Source organism: Dryobates pubescens, chromosome 31 (assembly GCF_014839835.1).
Source record: "Dryobates pubescens isolate bDryPub1 chromosome 31, bDryPub1.pri, whole genome shotgun sequence".
Lineage (NCBI taxonomy): Eukaryota > Metazoa > Chordata > Aves > Piciformes > Picidae > Dryobates > Dryobates pubescens.
This window is the reverse complement of record NC_071642.1, coordinates 2,183,198-2,203,577: the sequence shown is the minus strand read 5'-3', so window position 1 is coordinate 2,203,577 and position 20,380 is coordinate 2,183,198. Positions and strand designations below refer to the sequence as shown.

The following is a 20,380-nucleotide window of genomic DNA, read 5'->3' as shown; positions in this document are numbered from 1 at the left end:
GAGGGGCAAGAGGCTGGGGCCAGACTCTGCTCAGTGGTGCCCAGGGCCAGGCCAAGGGGCAGTGGGCACAGACTGGAAGCCAGGAGGTTCCATCTGAACAGGAGGAGAAAGTAGTTTGGTGTGAGGCTGCTGGAGGCCTGGAGCAGGCTGCCCAGGGAGGTTGTGGAGTCTCCTGGTGTGGAGAGCTTCCAACCCCCCCTGGGCACTGTGCTGCTGGGCAGGGTGCTGTGGGTGCCCTGCTGGAGCAGGGGGCTTGGAGTGGGTGAGCTGCAGAGGTCCCTTTCCAACCCCTCCCCTGCTGGGCTTGGCTGCAGCAAGGAAGACCACAGAGAGAACAATGCAGAGAGTATAAATTCAAATATAATTATACATCCTTTAGACCCAAGGCTGTGCTATACAACATTATGAACAGAGTCACCTCCCCCCTCCCTGCCCCCAGCCCCACCCCCAGTGGCATCACAATAAAGCTTATTCCCCAATCCCCTTCTCTGCTAGCTCAAGATAAACTTCCCTTAGCTTTCTGCTCCCAAGAAGTGTCAACAGTTCAATAATGCTTTATTATCAAGGACAGCTGAAGCAGCAGGATGATTTAAGCTAAAAACCCCCAAAACAAACCCCAAACCAAACCAACAAAACCCCAACAACCCCAACCCTGGCAGCCCCAGCCCCCCCCTCCCCCCCTAGAACTAAAAGGATTTAAGCTTCCATCTGGTCTGAAGCAGAACAAAGTGCTGTCTTCTCTTTACAAGAAAGGGGGGATCCTTTGGAGTACCTTGCCTCACAGATACACCCAGCTGGAGAGGTTTCTACCTGCTTCTACATCCATCCAAAAGAAGTTAGTAAGGTGGAGGAAGTCTCAAAGGGGATTAGGGGGGCTGAGCCCTGGGGAGGAGGCTTGGAGAGCAGCTGGGCTGGTGCTGGGCTCTGGAGCTGGCTCAGGAGGTGTCAAGGTAGAAGCTGCAAAGAGAGAAACCACAGCCAGAGTGTGAGCCTGGGCTGGGGGGCACTGCCCCCTGAAAGCAGGAGCATTTCCCTGCCCTGCACTGCTCTCACCCACAGGCACAGCAGGGGAGGGGGTGGAAGGGCTCTCTGGAGATCATTGGAGTCCCAACCCCCCCCTGCTAATGCAGGGTCACCCAGAGAGGGTCACCCAGGAGCACATCCAGGGAGGGGTTGGGATGACTCCAGACATGGAGACTCCACCACCTCTCTGGGCAGCCTGCTCCAGGGCTCTCTGACCCTTACAGGAGTTCCTCCTCATGCTCAGGTGGAGCTTCTGATGTTCCACTTTGTGCCCCTCACCCTTGCTGCTAGGGCACAAAGGCTGCCCCCAGCCTCCTGCCAGCCCCCCTTGAAGCACTGCTCAAGGCTGAGGAGCTCCCCCTCAGGCTGCTCCTCTCCACACCAAGGAGCTCCAACTCCTCAGCTTTGCCTCCTAAAGGAACTTCCAGGCCCTCATCTTTGCAGCCCCCTGCCAGCCTCCTTCCCCACCCCCTGCCAGCACTGGGGCTGGGGCAGCAGCCAGACTGCAGGAAGACAGAATGAGGCCAAAGAAATCACTGGCACCATGAGAAGGAAGCCTCAGAATCCTGTCAGGGCTCTGCACTCAGGCAGGAGCTAAACAAACACAGCTGCCCCTGAGGCAGCAGGGCCTGAGCAGGGCAGGCTGTGAGCAGCAGCACTCCAGGGAGCCAGGGAAGGGCTTGGGCTGGGAGGGACCTTCAGCATCAGCCAGCTCCAAGCCCCTGCCCTGGGCAGGGACAGCTCCCACCAGCCCTGCTGGCTCAAGGCCTCATCCAGCCTGGCCTTGAACAGCCCCAGGGAGGAGGCAGCCACAGCCTCCCTGGGCAGTGCCAGTGCCTCCCCACCCCCACTCTCAGTTTCTTCCTCATCCCCACTCTCAATCTCCCCTCTTCCAGCTTCAACCCATTCCCCCTCCTCCTCCTCTCACCACAAGCCCCTTGTCAACAGCCCCTGCCTGCCTTTCTTCCTCCATCCCTGCAAGGAGAGCTTACAAGCCTGGAGCCAGGCTTTCATCTCGCTGCAGCCTTGTCACAGGCAAAAGCAGCTTAAGATTAAAGGCAAAGCTTCTTGTCAGGCAGGTGGATTGCCTGGGAGAGGTGGGGAGGAGAGGAGTGTGGCACAGCTGAGGCAGAGAGGAGAACCCAGGGCTGAGGGCTCTGGGATCATGCTCTTTTCTCAGCCCAGGTCAGCTCTGCAAGGCCCCCAGAAGCTCTCCCTGGAGCCTTCTCTTCTCTCCTCCAGGCTAAACAACTCCAACCCTCTCAGCCTGGCCTCCCAGCAGAGGGCTTCCAGCCCTGCCAGCACTGCTGTGGTCTCCTCTGCCTCTGCTCCACAGGCCCCTGGCTGTGCTGAGACTCATCCAAGAGCTGCCTCAGTGCCCTCTCTTCAGACCACTCAGCTCAGGCTGCCAGCAGGCAGCAGAGGGGAGCTGGGGTCAGGCCTGGCTGGGCCCAGCCCTGCTCAGCAACACCTGGCAGCAGTCAGTGGATCTGCTGACAGCCACCCCAAGGGTCCCTTCCCTGGGGGGGAAGGGCAGGCTGAGAAGCAAGAGCAGAGCAGCTTAGAGACCACACAAGCCCCAAAAGCAGAGAAGTGCCTGGGATGAAACCCCTCCAGAGAGCAGCACAAGGCCGGGGGCCAAAGGGGCAGAGGCCCAGCACAGCCTTGGGCACACACAGCTCCCACCCTGCCACACTCCCCTGGGGGCTGAGTGCCTGCCAAGAGGCTGCTAGGGACTGTCCTCACCTTTGCCTGGCTGTACATCCACAATCATGCAGTCATCATCTTCCTCATCTTCCTCAGTGTCTGCCTGAAATCCATCCATCTCTGCAGCCTGGAGGCAAAACACAGCATCAGCAAGAGAGCCCAAGGCCAGGCAGGGGACACCAAGCTGGGGGGCACCCACCCCAAGCTGGAGGGCACCCACCCCAAGCTGGGGGGTGCACTTGGCACAGTGCAGGGAAGGGATCCATCCAGAGGGGCCTGGGCAGGCTGCAGAGGTGAGCCCAAGCCAACCTCAGGAAGCTCAACCAGGCCAAGGGCAAGGTCCTGCCCTGGGTCTGGGCAATCCCAAGCATGAATCCAGGCTGGGCCACAAGTGGATTGAGAGCAGCCCTGCAGAGGAGGGCTGGGGGGTGCTGGGTGAGGAAGCTCTTGGCATGAGCCAGCAATGGCCACTGGCAGCCCAAAGAGGCAAGGGGACCCTGGGCTGCATCAGAACAAGTGTGGCCAGCAGGTCAAAGGAGGGGGTCCTGCCCCTCTGCTCTGCTCTTGAGAGCCCACCTGGAGCACTGCACCCAGCTCTGGAGCCCCCAGCACAAGGGCAGGGTCCAGAGGAGGGCACAAGGATGATCAGAGGGCTGGAGCAGCCCTCCTGCAAGGACAGGCTGAGGGAGCTGGGGCTGCTGGAGAAGAGAAAGCTCCAGGGAGCCCTCCAGCTGGCATTTCAGTACCTGGAAGGGGCTACAGGAGAGCTGGAGGAGGGCTTGAAGGGCCTGTGGTGATGGGATGGGGGGCAGTGGTTTCAAACTGGAACAGGGTAGGTTTGGATGGGACATTAGGAAGAAGCTCTTCACTGGGAAGGTGCTGAGGCACTGGCACAGGTTGCCCTGAGGAGCTGTGGGTGCCTCCCCCCCTGCAGGGGTTTAAGACCAGGCAGGTGGAAGCTTTGAGCAGCCTGCTCTAGTGGGAGGTGGCTCAGCTGATGGCAGGGGGCTGGATCTGATCTTCAAGGTCCCTTCCAGCTGAAGCCATCCCCTGAAGGGCTGCAGTGAGAGCTCCTCACCCCCAGCACAGCCCTGAGCAGCTGGAGGCATTCAAAGGGAAGGAACAGAACCCAACCCCAAGGCTCAGCAGCCCCTGGGCTCCCACAGGCTCCTGCTCCAAGGCCTCCTCTGCAGCAGCAGGGGCAGCAGAGCCTGCTCTGAGGTGCTTCAGCTGAGCAGCCCACGCTCTGCAGAGTCACTTCAGGCCCTGAGTGAAGTCTGACTCAGTCTTGCTGCCTCCTTGGAAGGGAAATCTCTCCCCTCCCCTCCCCTCCCCTCCCCCTCCCCTTTCTCCTCATTATTTTGGATGCTTTCTTCCTCCTCAAGATGGAAAATGACTTTAGCTTGTCAGGTCTGAAGCCTCTTCTCCTTCCTCCCCCCCAAGCCCTCCTCAGCTTTGCCTCAGGGAGGGCTGAGAGTCCCCTGCCTGGGGGCCCTCCCTGCCTGGGGGCCCTCCCTGCCTGCCCCAGGAGCAGCACACACTGCTCATCTGCAGCAGGGGCAATCACACCAAGGAGCAGCCCAGCCCAGCAGCCCAGCCCTGAACAGCTGTGAGTGGTTTGGGGGCTGCTGGGGGTTGGTTCTTTAAGGCTTGGTTTGGTTGGGGATTGGTTTCTCCTCCTCCTCCCCCTCCCCCCCCCCCCCCAGCTGGGAACGAAAATCCCAGACCCTAGAACCTGGTCCCCACCCCCTGCAAGCTGTTGGGAGAGGAGAAATGTTCACTTTCCCTCCCTCATGAAAGGCACAGCTCCCAGCTCCCCCCTCCCACAGCCCTGCAGGTGCTGCCCACCCAGCTCCCCCCTCCCCACAGCCCATGGAGAGGCCACCTCCAGCCCCAGCAGTGCTCAGCCCATGCCAGGGGGCAGCCAACCCAGCAGCCTCTGCCTCCCCCCTTGGCTCCTGGGCTCTCCCCCAGGCTCCAGCCTGGCTCAGCAGCAAGCTTGGGATCTCCACAGCTGAGCTGGGGCTCAGCCCTGGCAGGCTCCAAAGGGCCCTGCAGGGCTCAGCCCTGGCAGGCTCCAAAGGGCCCTGCAGGGCTCAGCCCTGGCAGGCTCCAAAGGGCCCTGCAGGGCTCAGCCCTGGCAGGCTCCAAAGGGCCCTGCAGGGCCCAGCCCTGGCAGGCTCCAAAGGGCCCTGCAGGGCTCAGCCCTGGCAGGCTCCAAAGGGCCCTGCAGGGCCCAGCCCTGGCAGGCTCCAAAGGGCCCTGCAGGGCCCAGCCCTGGCAGGCTCCAAAGGGCCCTGCAGGGCTCAGCCCTGGCAGGCTCCAAAGGGCCCTGCAGGGCTCCAGGCACCTTTGCTGTCAGCTGCAGCACACCAGGGCAGCCCCAAGGTGCTTTGGAGAGCTTGGAGCTCAGGCTGCTGCTGCCATTGGGCTGGAGGCCTTTGTTTTGCTCTTCCTGCTGAAGCAGCCAGTGAGAAGCAGAACTTCCAGGGGGTGCCAAGCAGAGATTTTTTTCCTCTCTGCCTTTATTTAGAGTACAAGACAAGGATAAAAAGGAAGCCAAGCACCAAGCAGATGGAGTCTGGGGGCTGAAGAGCTTCTCCCAAGTCCCTGATCCCTATCAACACTTGAGTGGAGAGTTTAGCTTCCCCCCCAGCAGCAGAGCCAGGAGAGCCAAGAATAAAGTGGGAAGGGAAAGCAGAAGCAGCCCTGCCTGTGGCTTCTTCCCTCAGCCCTGTGCCCACAGGCCATGGGGAATAAAAGCAGCTGGCAACACAAAGCCCTCTCCTGCCTGCAGGGCTGGAGGCAGGCAGCTGGCAGGAGCCAAGCTTCAGGATCTCAAACCTCCCTGTCCTGGATGCACACCACAGCCAAACCACCCTCAGCCACCTTGCTGCCACCCCTTGGGGTGATCAGGATCTTAATGATCCCTGTGGTTACCCTGCAAAGCAGAAGCAAACCACAGCAAAGCTGAGGGCTGGAGCAGCAGCTGCTCCAAACCTGCCTCCTTCCCTCCCTGGGAATTGCTCTCCCAGGCTGAAGCAGCTCCTGAGCTGCAGCTTCCTGTGTGACAGTGCACAGCTGCCAGGGCTGGGCTGCAGCACTTGGGCAGGGCAGGGCTGACCCTGCTGGGCTGCAGCTCTGAGAGGGACCTGGGGGACAAGCTGCCCCCATGGACAAGAAGGCCAATGGCATCCTGGGGTGCAGGAAGAGTGTGGCCAGCAGCTCAGAGGAGCTTCATCTTCCCCTCTGCTCTGCCCTAGGGAGGTCCCAGCTGCAGTGCTTGGGTCCAGCTCTGGGCTCCCCAGTTCAGGAGAGAACTGCTGGGGAGAGTCCAGCAGGGGCTGCAGAGCTGCTGAGGGGCCTGGAGCAGCTCTGGGAGCAGCAAAGGCTGAGAGCCCTGGGGCTGAGAGCCTGCAGCAGAGCAGCCCCAGAGGGGAGCTGAGCAGTGCTCAGCAAGAGCTAAAGGAGCTGTGTGGGGCAAGAGGCTGGGGCCAGACTCTGCTCAGTGGTGCCCAGGGCCAGCACAAGGGGCAGAGGGCACAAAGTGGAACCCAGGAGGTTCCATCTGAACAGAAGTTTCTCTGGTGTGAGGCTGCTGGAGGCCTGCAGCAGGAGAGGTTGTGGAGTCTCCTGCTCTGCAGAGCTTCCAACCCCCCCTGGGCACTGTGCTGCTGGGCAAGCTGCTGTGGGAGCCCTGCTGGAGCAGGGGCTTGGGCTGGGTGAGCTCCAGAGGTCCCTTCCAGCCCCTCCATGCTGGGGTTTGGGAACCACATGTCCCCAGCAGCATTGCAGCTGATGTGTCAGGCTCAGGCTCTACCTCTGGCAGCCACTGAGTCTCCCAGCAGAACCTGCACACAAATCCCACCCAGCTGGGAAGCCAAGGCCCAAGCAGACAGCTCCCAAACCATTCACAGCTTGGGTGCAAGCACTGCCAACCAGCACAGGATGGAAGAGCAGCAGCAGAACAACATCTCAGATGGAAGAGAGAGGCCAAGCTGGAGAGACACAGAAAGGATCATGGGATGCCATCCCATCCCTACAAGGAGGAGTGCCTGGAGGTTAACATCTTGCATCTGCTCTCCTCAGGCAGCCTGGGAGGTGTGTCAGGAAGCTCACCCAGTGAGGACTCACAGCTGTGCTCCTGGCACTCCTCACTGGGGAGGATCAGGAGAGGTGGGAAGGGAACTCTGACAAGCAACTGTAGCCACAGGATGAGAGGGAATGGACTGAAGCTGGAAGGGGCACACTGAGGCTGGAAATGAGGAAGAAGTTCTTGACAGTGAGGGTGGGGAGAGCCTGGCACAGGCTGCCCAGGGAGGCTGTGGCTGCCTCCTCCCTGGAGGTGTGGAAGGCCAGGCTGGGTGAGGCTGTGAGCAGCCTGGGCTGCTGGGAGGTGTCCCTGCCCAGGGCAGGGGGTTGGAACTGGCTGATCTTGAAGGTCCCTCCCAGCCCATTCCCTGACCCCAGGACCCAGCTGGCAGGGACTCACCTGCTCTGCACCTCGAGGCCTCTTCATGAACTTGGTGATGGACATGCTCCTGGTGGCCTTCCTCTTCACCACCACAGGGGTGGCCTGCAGGGCCACCACCCCTGGCAGGCTGCTGCCCCCCTCCTCCTTCCCTGAAGAAGGCACTTGGGTGACGTAGTTCCACTGGCAGGGGACAGGGAGGTGCTCCTGCTGAAAGCTCTTCAGCACCTGGGCATGCACATACCAGCACATCCTGTACTCAGGCCTCTTCTCATACACAGAGTTCTCAGAGATGATCCTCTTTAGCCTGGCTTTGGAGGGCACCCTGCTGTCCTCCCCCGCCGGGCTCTGGGGCCTGGCAGGGCTGCAGTCAGCGCCCCGGGGGGCCGAGGCCGCCGCGCTGAAGAGTCCTTGCCGGCAGCATTCCTGGAATTCCTGGATGATCACTTTGCTGCCGTTCACATTGCCGTGCAGCAGGGGCAGCAGCTGGCCCAGGACTGCGGGCAGAGGGAGAGCAGGTTGGGGGAGCAGCAGGAGAGGCTGGGGAGGGGAGCAGGAGAGGAGGGGAGCAGGAGAGGAGGGGAGAGGAGAGGAGGGGAGAGGAGAGGAGGGGAGAGGAGAGGAGGGGAGAGGAGAGGAGGGGAGAGGAGAGGAGGGGAGAGGAGAGGAGGGGAGAGGAGAGGAGGGGAGAGGAGAGGAGGGGAGAGGAGAGGAGGGGAGAGGAGAGGAGAGGAGAGGAGAGGAGGGGAGAGGAGAGGAGGGGAGAGGAGAGGAGGGGAGAGGAGAGGAGGGGAGAGGAGAGGAGGGGAGAGGAGAGGAGGGGAGAGGAGAGGCTGGGGAGGGGAGCAGGAGAGGAGGGGAGAGGAGAGGCTGGGGAGGGGAGCAGCAGGAGGGGAGGGGAGAGGAGAGGCTGGGGGGGGGAGCAGCAGGAGAGGAGGGGAGAGGAGAGGCTGGGGGGGGGAGCAGCAGGAGAGGAGGGGAGAGGAGAGGCTGGGGAGGGGAGCAGCAGGAGAGGCAAAGCCAGGCTGGGGGAAGCACAGTGCACACACTCCAGCTGTGCTCAGCACTGGGGAGCCTGCACCTCGAATGCTGGGGTCAGGGTTGGGCTCCTCACTCCAAGGAGGACACTGAGAGGCCAGAGAAGGGCAACCAAGCTGGGGAAGGGTCTGGAGAACAGGGCTGGGGAGGAGCAGCTGAGGGAGCTGGGGGTGTTGAGGAGGCTGAGGGAGACCTCACTGCTCTCTGCAGCTCCCCAAGAGGAGGCTGCAGTGAGGTGGGTTTGGTCTCTTCTCCCTAGCTACAAGTGATAGGGCAGGAGGAAATGGCCCCAGGCTGCAGCAGGGGGGGTGGGGGTTGGACATTAGAAGCAACTTTCAGGTCTTACTTTGCTGATCTTTTGCTCTCTTTTTGCCACATTTCTGGATCTGCTGCTCCTCCTCTGCCACAGGGGAGTCCAGGACACAGGCTGTGAACTGCTGGAGCACCTTCAGGTCTGTGCTTGTGCCACTGTCCCCCCCTGCACTCTCCCAGATGCAGCCAATTTTCACAGGCTGGAGAATGTGGAACCTCTTCCCCTTGGCCATCAGCTCATCCCACTCCTTGGCCTTCAGCTTCTGACGAACCTTCTGGTTCTCTGGATCACACTCCTGAAGCCAGAGGTGAGGAGGAACTTGAGGCATCCCTCCCAGGCCAAACCAAAGCTTTCCAAGCCCTGCTCTAGCAAAGGGCTGGGACTGGATGCTCTCCAGAGGTCCCTTCCAGCCCTCACCCTGCTGGGAGTCTCTAAACCCAGCTCCTGGCCACGGTCCCCAGGCTGCAGAGGTCTGCTCCAGAGGACTGAGGGAGCTGCCCCCAGCCAGGGCTTCCCCCTCCCTTCCCCTGCAAGCAGAGGGAAATGCAGCAGCACCCAGGCCACTTACTTCTGTCACTCCTTCATCTTCAGACAGGTACCCATGGGGTACAAAAAACCCATCATCATCATCTTCATCCTCTCCCTCCTCTTCATCATCCTGAAAACACAAAGCCAGCTGCTGAGCAGAGCTCCCTGCCAGGGGCCAGGGCTTCAGGAAGCTCTTCCTCAGCAGGTGGAATCCTTACCCCTTCACTATGGGAGAGGCTTTCTCCAGGCTCCTCCTCTTCCCACTCTTCATCACTATCCACTTCATAGTCCAGAAGTTTCTAGAAGAAACACCAACAGACCATGGCTGGAACTCACCTGGGAGCAGGACACCACCAGAGCCTCTGCAGGGCTTCAGAACCCACCAGGAGGAGGAGGGAGCTTGGCCAAGCTTATGTTCCCTCCCAAGAGGATAAAGAGAGCAAGGAAGCCACCCAGACTGCCCAGGAGGAGCTTACACTGTCCTTGGACCAAGGATTCCTGGGGTGGATCAGGGAGGTTCTCTTGTTCCACGTGCCCCAGTAGGCAGGACGATGGTTCTCACAGAACTGCAGCAGCTTCATCCTGCCAAACTTGCCCCTTTCTGGCACAGCATCTGCCTGGCAGCTGTCCACCACCACCACATCACTGGCAAAGGGAGAGAGCAGCTTCAGCACCTCCACAACACTGCCCTGCTGCTCGGGAGGGCACCCAGCCAGGCCCAGCTTCCCGTCAGCCAGGTGAGAACCCAGAGCTGGAGGTCATCCAAGAGGCTCTCCTCAGTCTCCCCAGCATCTCCAAGACTGAAGGATCTCCTCCCAGCCATCCTGCAGCTGGTTGGATGAAAGGCCTCCTCCCAGCCATCCTGCAGCCCACTGGATAACATGAACCCAGGGTCAGGGTAGGAGAGGAGGAAAAGAGAGAAGGGTTGGAGGAGGAGGAAGATCAGGCACTGGAATGGGCTGCCCAGGGAGTTCATGGATGTCCCCTCCCTGGAGGGCTTCAAGGCCAGGTTGGATGAGGCCTTGAGTGACCTGGTCCAGTGCAAGATGTCCCTGCCCATGGCAAGGGGATGGAGCTGAATGATCTTGATTGTCCCTTCCAACCCACCCCAAGAACCCAAGATAGAATAGAACAGAATAAACCAGGTTGGAAGAGACCCTCAAGACCATCACATCCAACCTATCACCCAGCACCACCTAATCAACTCAACCATGGCACCAAGCACCTCAGCAAGTCTCCTCCTGTACACCTCCAGGGATGGGGACTCCACCACCACCCTGGGCAGCACATCCCAATGGTTAACAACTCTGTGTGTGTAGAACTTCTTCCTCACCTCCAGTCTAAACCTCCCCTGGCACAGCTTGAGACTGTGGCCTCTTGTTCTGGTGCTGGTTGCCTGGGAGAAGAGCCCAACCCCCACCTGGCTGCAACCTCCCTGCAGGGAGTTGGAGAGAGCAAGAAGGTCTCCCCTGAGCCTCCTCTTCTGCAGGCTAAGCAACCCCAGCTCCCTCAGCCTCTCCTCCCAGGGCTGTGCTCCAGACCCCTCCCCAGCCTCATTGCCCTTCTCTGGACACCTTCCAGCAGCTCAACCTCTTTCCTGACCTGAGGAGCCCAGAGCTGGACACAGGTCTCCAGGCGTGGCCTCAGCAGTGCTGAGCACAGGGCAGGATGAGCTCCCTGCTCCTGCTGCAGGCCAGGCTGCCACTGGCCCTCTTGGCCGCCTGGGCACACTGCAGGCTCCTGTTCAGCTGCTGTCCCCCAGCACCCCCAGGTCCCTCTCAGGCACTCTGCCCCCGGCCCTCGGATGGTGGAAGGGCAGCCCCCGGCTCGGCCGCTCCCCGCAGGGGCTGGAGGAGAGCAGCCCCCCGGGGGGGTGGGGGGCAGGAGGAGAGCAGCCCCCCGGGGGTGGGGGGGCGGAGGAGAGCAGCCCCCCGGGGTGGGGGGTGGAGGAGAGCAGCCCCCCGGGGGGGGGGGGCGGAGGGACCCCCAGGCCCAGACCCACCTGTTGGCGGCGGCAGCGCCGCGGCTGAGGCAGGTGGGGGCGGCCCGGCGCGGCCTGCGCCGCTGCAGCTCCCGCAGGAAGGAGGCTTCGGCGCTCTGGGCGCGCAGCAGCCTGTCCAGCCGCTCCAGCGCCGCCGGGCCCAGCGCCGCGCGGCACAGCGGCGCCAGCGCCATGTTCTCCTTGATCTCGAACGGGGCAAACTTCCCGCAGGAGCCAGCGAGGATCTGAAACGTCGGCAGAGGGGGGTCAGGGGCCGGGGGGCCCCGCGAGCCGCCGCGGCGCCGGCCGCCGAGCTCCGGGGCGGGAGGCTGGGGAAGCCCTTCCTAGGTGAGGCTCCAACAGACCTCCCCAGGAGGCTCCAGCTCTGCACAGGCAGTGCAGCACAGGACAGAGCTCGGGGGGGGGTTCAGTCCTCCCTGCTTTGCTCACAGAGCATTTGGTGCTTTGGAAACTGGGCACGAGTCCCAGCCCGGGGGGAGGGGAGAGGACCCCTGGGCATCAGGCAGGCCAAGCCCCCTGCTCCAGCAGGGCAGCCACAGCAGCCTGCCCAGGACCCCTGGGCATCAGGCAGGCCAAGCCCCCTGCTCCAGCAGGGCAGCCACAGCAGCCTGCCCAGGACCCCTGGGCATCAGGCAGGCCAAGCCCCCTGCTCCAGCAGGGCAGCCACAGCAGCCTGCCCAGGATTGCCCCAGCCAGGGGGGGTTGGAAGCTCTACAGAGACTCCACAACCTCTCTGGGCAGCCTGCTGCAGGCCTCCAGCAGCCTCACACCAAACAACTTTCTCCTCCCAGGTGCCACTTTGTGCCCACTGCCCCTTGCCCTGTCCCTGGGCACCACTGAGCAGAGCCTGGCCCCAGCCTCTTGCCCCTTACATCTCCTTTAGCTCCTGCTGAGCATTGCTCAGCTCCCCTCTGGGGCTGCTCTGCTCCAGGCTCTCAGCCCCAGGGCTCTCAGCCTTGGCTCCTCCCAGAGCTGCTCCAGGCCCCTCAGCAGCTCTGCAGCCTCTGCTGGACTCCCTCCAGCAGTTCCCTGTCTCTCCTGAACTGGAGGAGCCCAGAACTGGCCCCAGTGCTACAGATGAGGCCTCCCTAGGGCAGAGCAGAGGAGGAGCAGACCCTTCCTCAACCTGCTGGCCACCCTCTTCTTCATGCACCATCCTCTTTCTTGGCCATGAGGGCACATTGCTGGCTGATGGTCAACTTATCCAGCTACCAAAGCTCTGTCCACCTCAGCAGCTCTGAAGGACGGATCAGGAGGAAGCCAGTGCCTTCTGTTAGAAGAACCAGTGAAGCCAGCCAACCCCCCCAGGGCCAGCAGCAGCTCACCTTTGGGGCTTGGGGAGTCTTTGGTTTCTGGAAGAACCTTGTGATCTCTGCTTTCTGAGCATTAATTCTCTGCAGGCAGAACCAGAATGCAAGTTAGAGACACAAAGGCAGGAGGAGGCCTTCCAGCTCAAGGTGAGCTCATGCATGACCCAACTTCAAGCCTAGTCAAGTGGGAAGCAAAGTTCAGTCCTTCACCAGCTCCTGGAACTCCACAAACCACTCACTGGCTTCTCTAACCCAGCTCTGTGGATTCCAGTGGCACTGCTCAGGCCCAGGCCTGAGCTCCCCCAGAGGCACTGACAAGACAAAGACTTGAAGAGGGGAAAGCAAAGCCATGGAGATGCATGACAGTGCCAGAGAGGAAAGCTGCAGGGGAAGCAGCACCTCCAGGTGACATTGCACAGGCTGCATCCCACATGGATCACAGGATGTCAGGGGTTGGAAGGGACCCAAAGGGATCATCCAGTCCACCCCCCCTGCCAGAGCAGGGCCACAAAATCCAGCACAGGTCACAGAGGAGCACATCCAGATGGGGCTGGGAAGGCTCCAGAGAAGGAGACTCCACAGCCTCTCTGGGCAGCCTGCTCAGGGCTCTGGGAGCCTCACAGTAGTTTCCCCTTGTGTTGAGGTGGAGCCTCCTGTGCTGCAGCTTCCACCCACTGCTCCTTGTCCTGTCCCAGGGAGCAAGGGAGCAGAGCCTGTCCCCTGCCTCCTGCCTCCCTCCCCAGCAGCAGCCAGGCAGGGTGTCAGGGAGCTCATTCCTATCTTGCTCAGCAGCAGCAGGGTTTCAGAGGAGCCAGAGAGAGCTCTTTACCTTTTCCTCCTCTCTTAACCGTTTCTCCTCTTCTCTCTTTCTCTTCTCCTCAAGTTTTGCCCTGTAACACAAAGTTCATTTTAAGCACTTCAGGATGTTTGACAGTTCCTTGCACTGAGAATTCTCCTCACTGAGGAAGAGATGAGAAACCCCAGACCTGGACTAAGGCCTCACCATGCTGGGCAAGAAGCTAAGCTATTCATGCATCAAATTGATTTGGTTGGAAGAGACCTTCAGGAGCATCCAGTCCAGCCCAGCCCTCAGCCCAGCACTAAGCCACATCCCTCAGCTCCACTTCTTTTCACACCCCCAGGGATGGAGACTCCACCACTGCCCTGGGCAGGCTGGGCCAGGCCATGACAACCCTTCTGGGGAAGAAACTGTTCCTCATGTCCAACCTAAACCTGCCCTGGCACAACTGGAGGCTGTCCCATTGCTTGTTCCCTGGGAGAAAAGACCAATCCCACCTGACTCCAACCTCCCCCCAGGGAGCAGCAGAGAGCCAGGAGGGCTCCCCTTAGCCTCTCTTTCTCCAGACTAAACCCCCCCAGCTCCCTCAGCTGCTCCTCCCCAGCCCTGTCCTCCAGGCCCTTCCCCAGCTTTGTTGCCCTTCTCTGGACCTGCTCCTGGACCCAGCTGACTCAAGGCCCACGCTTGGCTGAGTGGATACAAGAGTCTCTTCATCCCTTCTAGAGCAAATATTGACCTGCCTCAGCCACAAAGCACTCAGCCTGCTTCAGGTTTGCCTCACCACCAGGACAGGGCATTGATGGGGTTATCAAGTTACAAGCCACTTCCTCCACAGACAGGCCACCAGTGCCAGCAGGAGAGCAGGCAAGGCTGGGGCTGAAGGGAGAAGCCAGTGGAGCTCTTTGCAGCCACTCCAATCAGAGCAAGTCAGGCTGCAAGCTGGGAGTCCTGCTGAGCGTTTCACAGCCCTCCTGTGCCAAAGCAGCAGGAGCTGTGTGGCCAGCAGAGCCTCCAGAAGGGGCAGCTGAGGTGGCTGTGGCCAGGGGTTAGCCACCAGGACCTGCAGAGCCCAGGGCACTTACTCCAACGCCTCCTGCCTCTCCTTGCGCTTCTCCTCCTTCACTCTCAGCTTCTCAGCTTTTTCCTTCTCTTCTTTCTCTTTCTTTTCTCTCCTTTCCTTCTCTTTCAGCTCTTTCTCCTCCTCTTTCTTCTTCTTGGCCTCTTCCTTGGCTCGCTCTTTGGCTGCTTTTGCCTCTTCTTTCAGCCTTCCCTTCTCCTCCCTCTCTGCTTGCAGCTTCTGCAGCTTGTCCGCCCGCTCCTGGTCCTGGGTCAGAGAGAAGCCATGGAGCCCTCTGTGCACACCAGAGGTGCTGCCAGCACCACCTCACCACAGCAAGGGCCTTCCTCAGCTCACAGCCTGCTCTCCTGCACCCACCCTGCTCCACCTGCAGCACCCTTCCCATGGCAGGACACGAAGCCATTAAGCCCAAGCCACCTGCTGCCCCCAGCTTGCAGTGCTCCCTGAAGGCCTGGATTGCTCTCTTGCCCTGGCACAGGGAGCTGTTGCCCTTTGCCAAGCACCAAGGGAAGCCTTGCATGCTGCTGGCTTCACATCTGAGCCACCTTCATTACAATCACTGAATGGTTTTGCTTGGAAAAGGTCTTTAAGGTCACCCACTCCAACCATTCCCTAACCCTGCCAAGGCTGGGGCTGAACCACAGCCCTCAGCAGCACAGCTCTGAAGCCCCTCCAGGGGTGGGATTCAGCCACCCCCCTGGGCAGCCTCTGCCAGGCCTTGACAACCCTTCCTTGAAGAAGTTTCTTCTGATGTCCAACCTAAACCTCCTTTCCCCCCTCAGCCTCCTTTCCTCCAGGCTGACCAAGCCCAACCCTCTCAGCCTGGCCCCACAGCAGAGGGCTTCCAGCCCTCCCAGCAATGCTGTGACCTCCTCTGGGCCCACTCCAGCAGGTCCCTGCTGAGGGCTCCAGAGCTGGCCCCAGCAGAGCAGTGCACAGGTATAGTCCTCTTGATTGCACTGCTGCACCAAGCCTCTCTCTCATGAAGGCTTTGAAAAGCTTCTCCAAGGCATTTTGACAAGCAGGCAGCAGCATTCACTGCTCCTTAATCCCACCCCCAGGCTCACAGCAGTGCAGTGCAGGCCACCCACACCTCCTGAGCGATGCACTGAGAAGCTCTGGGACAAGCCATGGACTTGAAGTGCATGGATTAAGGTTCTCCAGTACTCCCTGAGGAAGCTCTAAGTGGGCTACAACAGAAACAAAGGGTTTGGCTTAGCTGCTCAAGGCCAAAGGCCCAGCAAGCTGACTCTGGAGGGCAGGGAAGATGCCTTACTCTTTGCAATCTCAGCTTCTCCTTCTCTGCTGAGCTTTTGGGCAGTTTCTGAGAGACCTGGAAGGACAAAAGGCAAGGTTTAGAGACCCACAGCACTCCCCTGGCAGCAGGCAAGAACCACCACAGCAATGGTTTGGCTGGAAAGGAGCTCTGAGCTCACCCAGTCCAAGCAGCAGCCCAGCACCACCCTGGCCACTAAAGCACAGCCCCAAGTGCCATGGCCACACACTTCCTGAACAGCTCCAGGCACAGGGACTCCACCACCTCCCTGGGCAGCCTCTGCCAGTCCCTGACCACTCTGGCAGCAAAGTTCTTCCTCATCTCCAACCTAAACCTCTCCTGGTGCAATTCCAGGCCATTTCTTCACCTGATCCTAGGGAGAAGAGACCAACTCCTCCTCAGTCCAGCCTCCTCTCAGGGGGCTGTGGAGAGCAATGAGGTCTCCCTCAGCCTCCTCTTCCCCAGGCTGAACACCCCCAGCTCCCTCAGCTGCTGCTCCCCAGCCCTGTCCTCCAGCTCCTCAGTGTCCTTCCTGGGATGAGTGGCCCCACACTGATCCCAGCACTCAGGATGTGGCCTCACCAGTGCCCAGCACAGGCCCTGGTCCTGCTGGACAGACTACTGCTCATGCAGGCCAGGATGCTGTTGGCCTTCTTGGCCCCTGAACAAAGAGCAGCATGGTTGCCCTGGCTGCCATTATCCTCTTGCAGATCAGTCTGCCCAGCACAGGCTGCAGGACACAGCAGCAGCACATCTCACCCCCCTGATCTCCATGGAAGCCTGAGCACACCTAAGAGCTTTCTTTCCATCAAGACCTCACATTACCCAGCTCTGCATCACCAAAGCCCTCAGCTCTCAAGTGTCACCTGCAAGGGAACATCCCAGAGCAGCCAACAGGAGCCAGAGCTGCTCCACCTCACCCCAGCAGAGCACATTTAATTACAGCCAAGCCACTTGAAGTTAAACTTGGGTTGACCTTTATTGTCTCTTTGTTTTGCCATCCTACCACCCACTCCTGCCACAGCGTGGAGGCAAAGCTCCCTGACCACAGCCACACTTCAGTGCTGCTTCTTCTTTTCATCACAGCCTTCTTGATCTTCTGCTACCACCAGCACACCAACCCTGAGTTCCCAGCAGGTCCAACTCCTCCTCTCTCCAAAAGGAGGCATTTAGAGGGCAGGAAACCCCAGGTATTGTTGTCAGGGCTTAAGAGCATTGTTCAGACAGCTCAAAGGCTTCACTGGGCAACATTTCAGCAGGTTGTGGCTTCTGCATTCCTCGCCTGGGCACTGTCATCCTGGGTGACCCTGCTGTAGTGCTGGGGTTGGACTGGGTGAGCTCCAGAGGGCCTTTCCAGCCCCCAGCTTGCTGGGATTCCACTTTCCCTTCTCCTCCCACTTGCAGTGAAAGGCAGCCTGTGATTAAAAGGCCAACACAGACCAACTGCTTCATTTTCTGCACTCACAGGCATTTAAGTTGACAGAGTGCAGAGCTGTACCAGGAGATTCTGTATTTATCCACCACAAAACAAGAGCTGTCTCAACTGGGAGCCTCAATTTATCAGAGCTGTTTCCATCTGGGAAAACAAATGTGCCAGGCCCTGTGCAGGCTGAGGTGCACACTCTACCCTGGCAAGCAGCACCTGAGCTGTTTCAGCCTTACTCACAGGATCTCAGCATGGGGGGAGTTAGAAAGGGACCTCTGGAGCTCATCCAGTCCAACCCCCCCTGCCCCAGCAGGGCTCCCACAGCAGCCTGCCCAGGAGCACAATGCCCAGGGGGGGTTGGAAGCTCTCCACAGGAGGCTCCACAGCCTCTCTGGGCAGCCTGCTGCAGGCCTCCAGCAGCCTCACACCAAAGAAGTTTCTCCTCCTGTTTATCTGGAACCTCCTGGCTTTCCAGTTTGGGCCCACTGCTCCTTGTCCTGCCACTGGGCACTCAAAAATGTTTTCCAGGCCAGAGCTGCTGAAATTCAGAGCTGGAAAAGCAACTGCAGAGGAACTGGGGCAACACCCTCTCATTGCCACTACAGCAGCTTCACCAAGGAGAGGAAATTCCATCCTGTGATGGACAAAACTTCTTCTAGACACTGTCCTTGCACCAATTACCAAAGCACAAAGTCCCAGGGCAGGCACTTCCTTAAAAGCCCCAAACCAAGCCCCTTAAAATGAAGCTGTAGCAGAATTCCAGGTTACATTCACAGAGCCACAGAATGTTGGGGGTTGGAAGGACCACAGGAGGTCACGGAGTCCAACCCTCTTGCCAAGGCAGGTTCACCTAGAGGAGGTCACAGAGGAACACATCCAGGTGGGGTCTGAATGTCTCCAGAGATGGAGATCAGGTGATGTGAGCATTCCAGCAGCCCAAACCCAGGCCAGATTTCAATCCTACAGCTGAAGGATTGAAAAGGAAGATTCAAGAGGGCAATAACTCATCGGTAATACACCAGCACCACCTTCCACACACTTCCCACCACCCCTGAGAAGATCCTACTCATCCTTTTCACTCCATGACCCCCCCCATCAGCAACACAACAGCTTTCAAGACACCACTAAGAGAGACCAACCTTCCTAACAGGAGTGGAGGCAGCTAAGGGATTGGAATTCCTCTTTGTTTCTGCAGCAGGCTGCACCTCAGGGGAGCTCCCGGAGCGAGCACTCAGCGAGGAGTTGCTGAGCCCAGAGTCTCCTTCCTGGGATGATTCCATGCTCTCGTTTCCAGAGGAGATGCTGCCATCCAGAGAAGCACCCTGGGGAGACTTTGCAGCCATAATGTCCTCCAGGAGCACCACAGGCATCTTCCCCTCAAAGATGACATCCTTCAGCTGGCTCTGCTTTGCCTTTGGGGTTTCCAGGTTGTCCCATTTCATTAACCTGGAAGGTGACTGGATCCCATCAGCCAAACCCTCATCTTTATCCCCTCCAGCTTCACATGGCACATCAGTCTCCATTGATTCATCATCCCCTGGCTTACTAGGAGAGGGATTCGGGCAACCCAACTGGCTTAGCTCCTTTCCCAAGGTGCCATTAGTCACAGCTAGGGATGAAGATGCTTTGGAGTCACAACCTCTGTGGTCCAGGTCATCACTTAGTCCGTGGCCAGAGTCCTGTCTCAGGCCAACCACAATGAGAGTGCCATCCTCTGGGGTCTCTCTGGTGCTCTTCTGGATGAAGTGGTCCAAAGGACCTTTCCCATTCACCAGCTTGGGAGCGAAATGAACGTCGGACTCCAAGTGGCAGTCGTTCTCCAGGTTGTCCAGGGATGGGTGAGAGGTATCCAGGGAGGAATCCTTACTGGGAACAAAGCCACCTGGGGAGCTCTTCCCTTTCTTCACTTCTGGATCCGCCTGGCACTTGTCCTTCGGCACAGGGTTCAGGCGCTTGAAGGGCAGCCGGGCTGAAACAACAACGCTTTCAGTCACCTCACAGGGGCCACTGGGGGGGAGGGGAGGGGGGGACACCAGAGTGTGGAATGGGTCATTAGCTCTGAAGCACGAGGACTGCAGCAGATCAGCCAGGTTGGGCTGATTTATCACTGCAAGGAGAAAAAGGTCTCTACCAGCAGCTGTCATTGACAGGGCAAGGGGGGATGGCTTGACCTAAAAGAGAGAGGTTCAGACCAAGTGGAAGGAAGGAATTTTTCACCCTGATGGTAGTGAAACACCCACCAAAAGGTGGGAGATGCCCCATCGCTGGCATCATGCCAGGTCAGGTTGTTTTGGGGCTCTGAGCCAGCTGACTGCAGGGGGGGGTTGGACTGGATGAGCTTTAAAGGTCTCCTCCCTCCCAAACCAGTCCCTGATTCTGCAGTTCCCCGAATCAGGTCTGACATCATCCTGGCACACCACAGCCGCACCAGGTGACAGCTGCTCCCTCTGCGGCCTTACCTTGCACCAGCTTCCGCGGAGGCACGGCCGCTTTGTCTCTGCACTCCATGGCTGCGAGGGAAGAAGATCAGAAATAAACACCTGGGACACATTTCCCGGCAGCTCCCTGCCTTCCCGTGGCAGCCGGCCCGCGGCAGCGCCCGACAGCTCTCCCCAGCGCGGAGCGCGGGCCCGGCCAGGCCGGACAAAGGCGCCGGGCCGAACCCCACCAGGGCACCCCTCGGTCTGAGGGGATCTCGGCACCCGCAGGGCACAGGCTGCCCCGACACCGGCTCCTCCACTGCAGCCAGACCGGGGGAAGAGAAGTTGGGCAGGAAGGAGACGGCGGGCCGGGCCTGGGCCTGGCTCCGGGGTGCGGCGGCAGCTGCCAGGCCTCCTTTGTTACCCCGGGAAGGCCCCGCGCACCCCGCGGCCCAACTGCCGCCGGAAACACACCGCGGCTCGGCTGCGCCGCACCTCCAGTTCAGCCCTACCTGCCATCAGCGGCTGCCGCGGCTCCCGCCGCTCAGTCCGCCGGCGGCGGCGGCCGAACCTGCCCCGGCCCACCCGGTCCCGTCCGGCCCGGTCCCGCCCCGGGGGCTCCCGCTCGTATTTGGCGGGAGCCGGGGCAACCCCACGCCTGGCCGCGCTGATAGGCGGAGAGCGCACCACGTGACCCACCCTGCCGCCAGCTCCGCCCGCGTCTCGCGAGGAGGGTGGGAGGCAGCCTCAGCGCCCGGCCGCGCCGCTGCCTCCCTATTGGCTACTGAGCAGGCCGGCGCTGGCTGGAGGCAGCGGCTGTCATTTCGACCTCCTATAAGCGCTGATTGGATAGCTGAGCAAGGGCTGGCGGGGTTCTGCTTGGTCCTTACGCCTAGGCTTGAGGCCTGCCCGGCAGCCCAGCGGAAGCCTGGGCAGCAGCAGTGCAGCCCCAACAGCGGCTGCAGAAGGGCCAGAGCAGCCTTTCCGCA

General features: G+C 60.2%; 1 protein-coding gene across 1 annotated transcript; it reads right to left on the bottom strand.

Annotated features, from left to right (window-relative positions):
• Positions 1 to 686: 686 nt before the first annotated feature.
• On the bottom strand, positions 687 to 20,062 carry CHAF1A (chromatin assembly factor 1 subunit A). The gene is made up of 15 exons (XM_054175039.1): positions 19,904 to 20,062; positions 19,431 to 19,481; positions 18,111 to 18,940; positions 15,546 to 15,602; positions 14,274 to 14,515; positions 13,222 to 13,282; positions 12,408 to 12,476; positions 11,083 to 11,306; positions 9,557 to 9,725; positions 9,299 to 9,379; positions 9,121 to 9,210; positions 8,586 to 8,847; positions 7,223 to 7,698; positions 2,770 to 2,857; positions 687 to 957 (listed from the first exon to the last, which is right to left on the bottom strand). Exons 1-15 carry the CDS (start codon positions 19,908 to 19,910, stop codon positions 857 to 859), a joined length of 2,808 nt encoding a protein of 935 aa, XP_054031014.1. The 5' UTR covers positions 19,911 to 20,062; the 3' UTR covers positions 687 to 856.
• Positions 20,063 to 20,380: the final 318 nt, after the last annotated feature.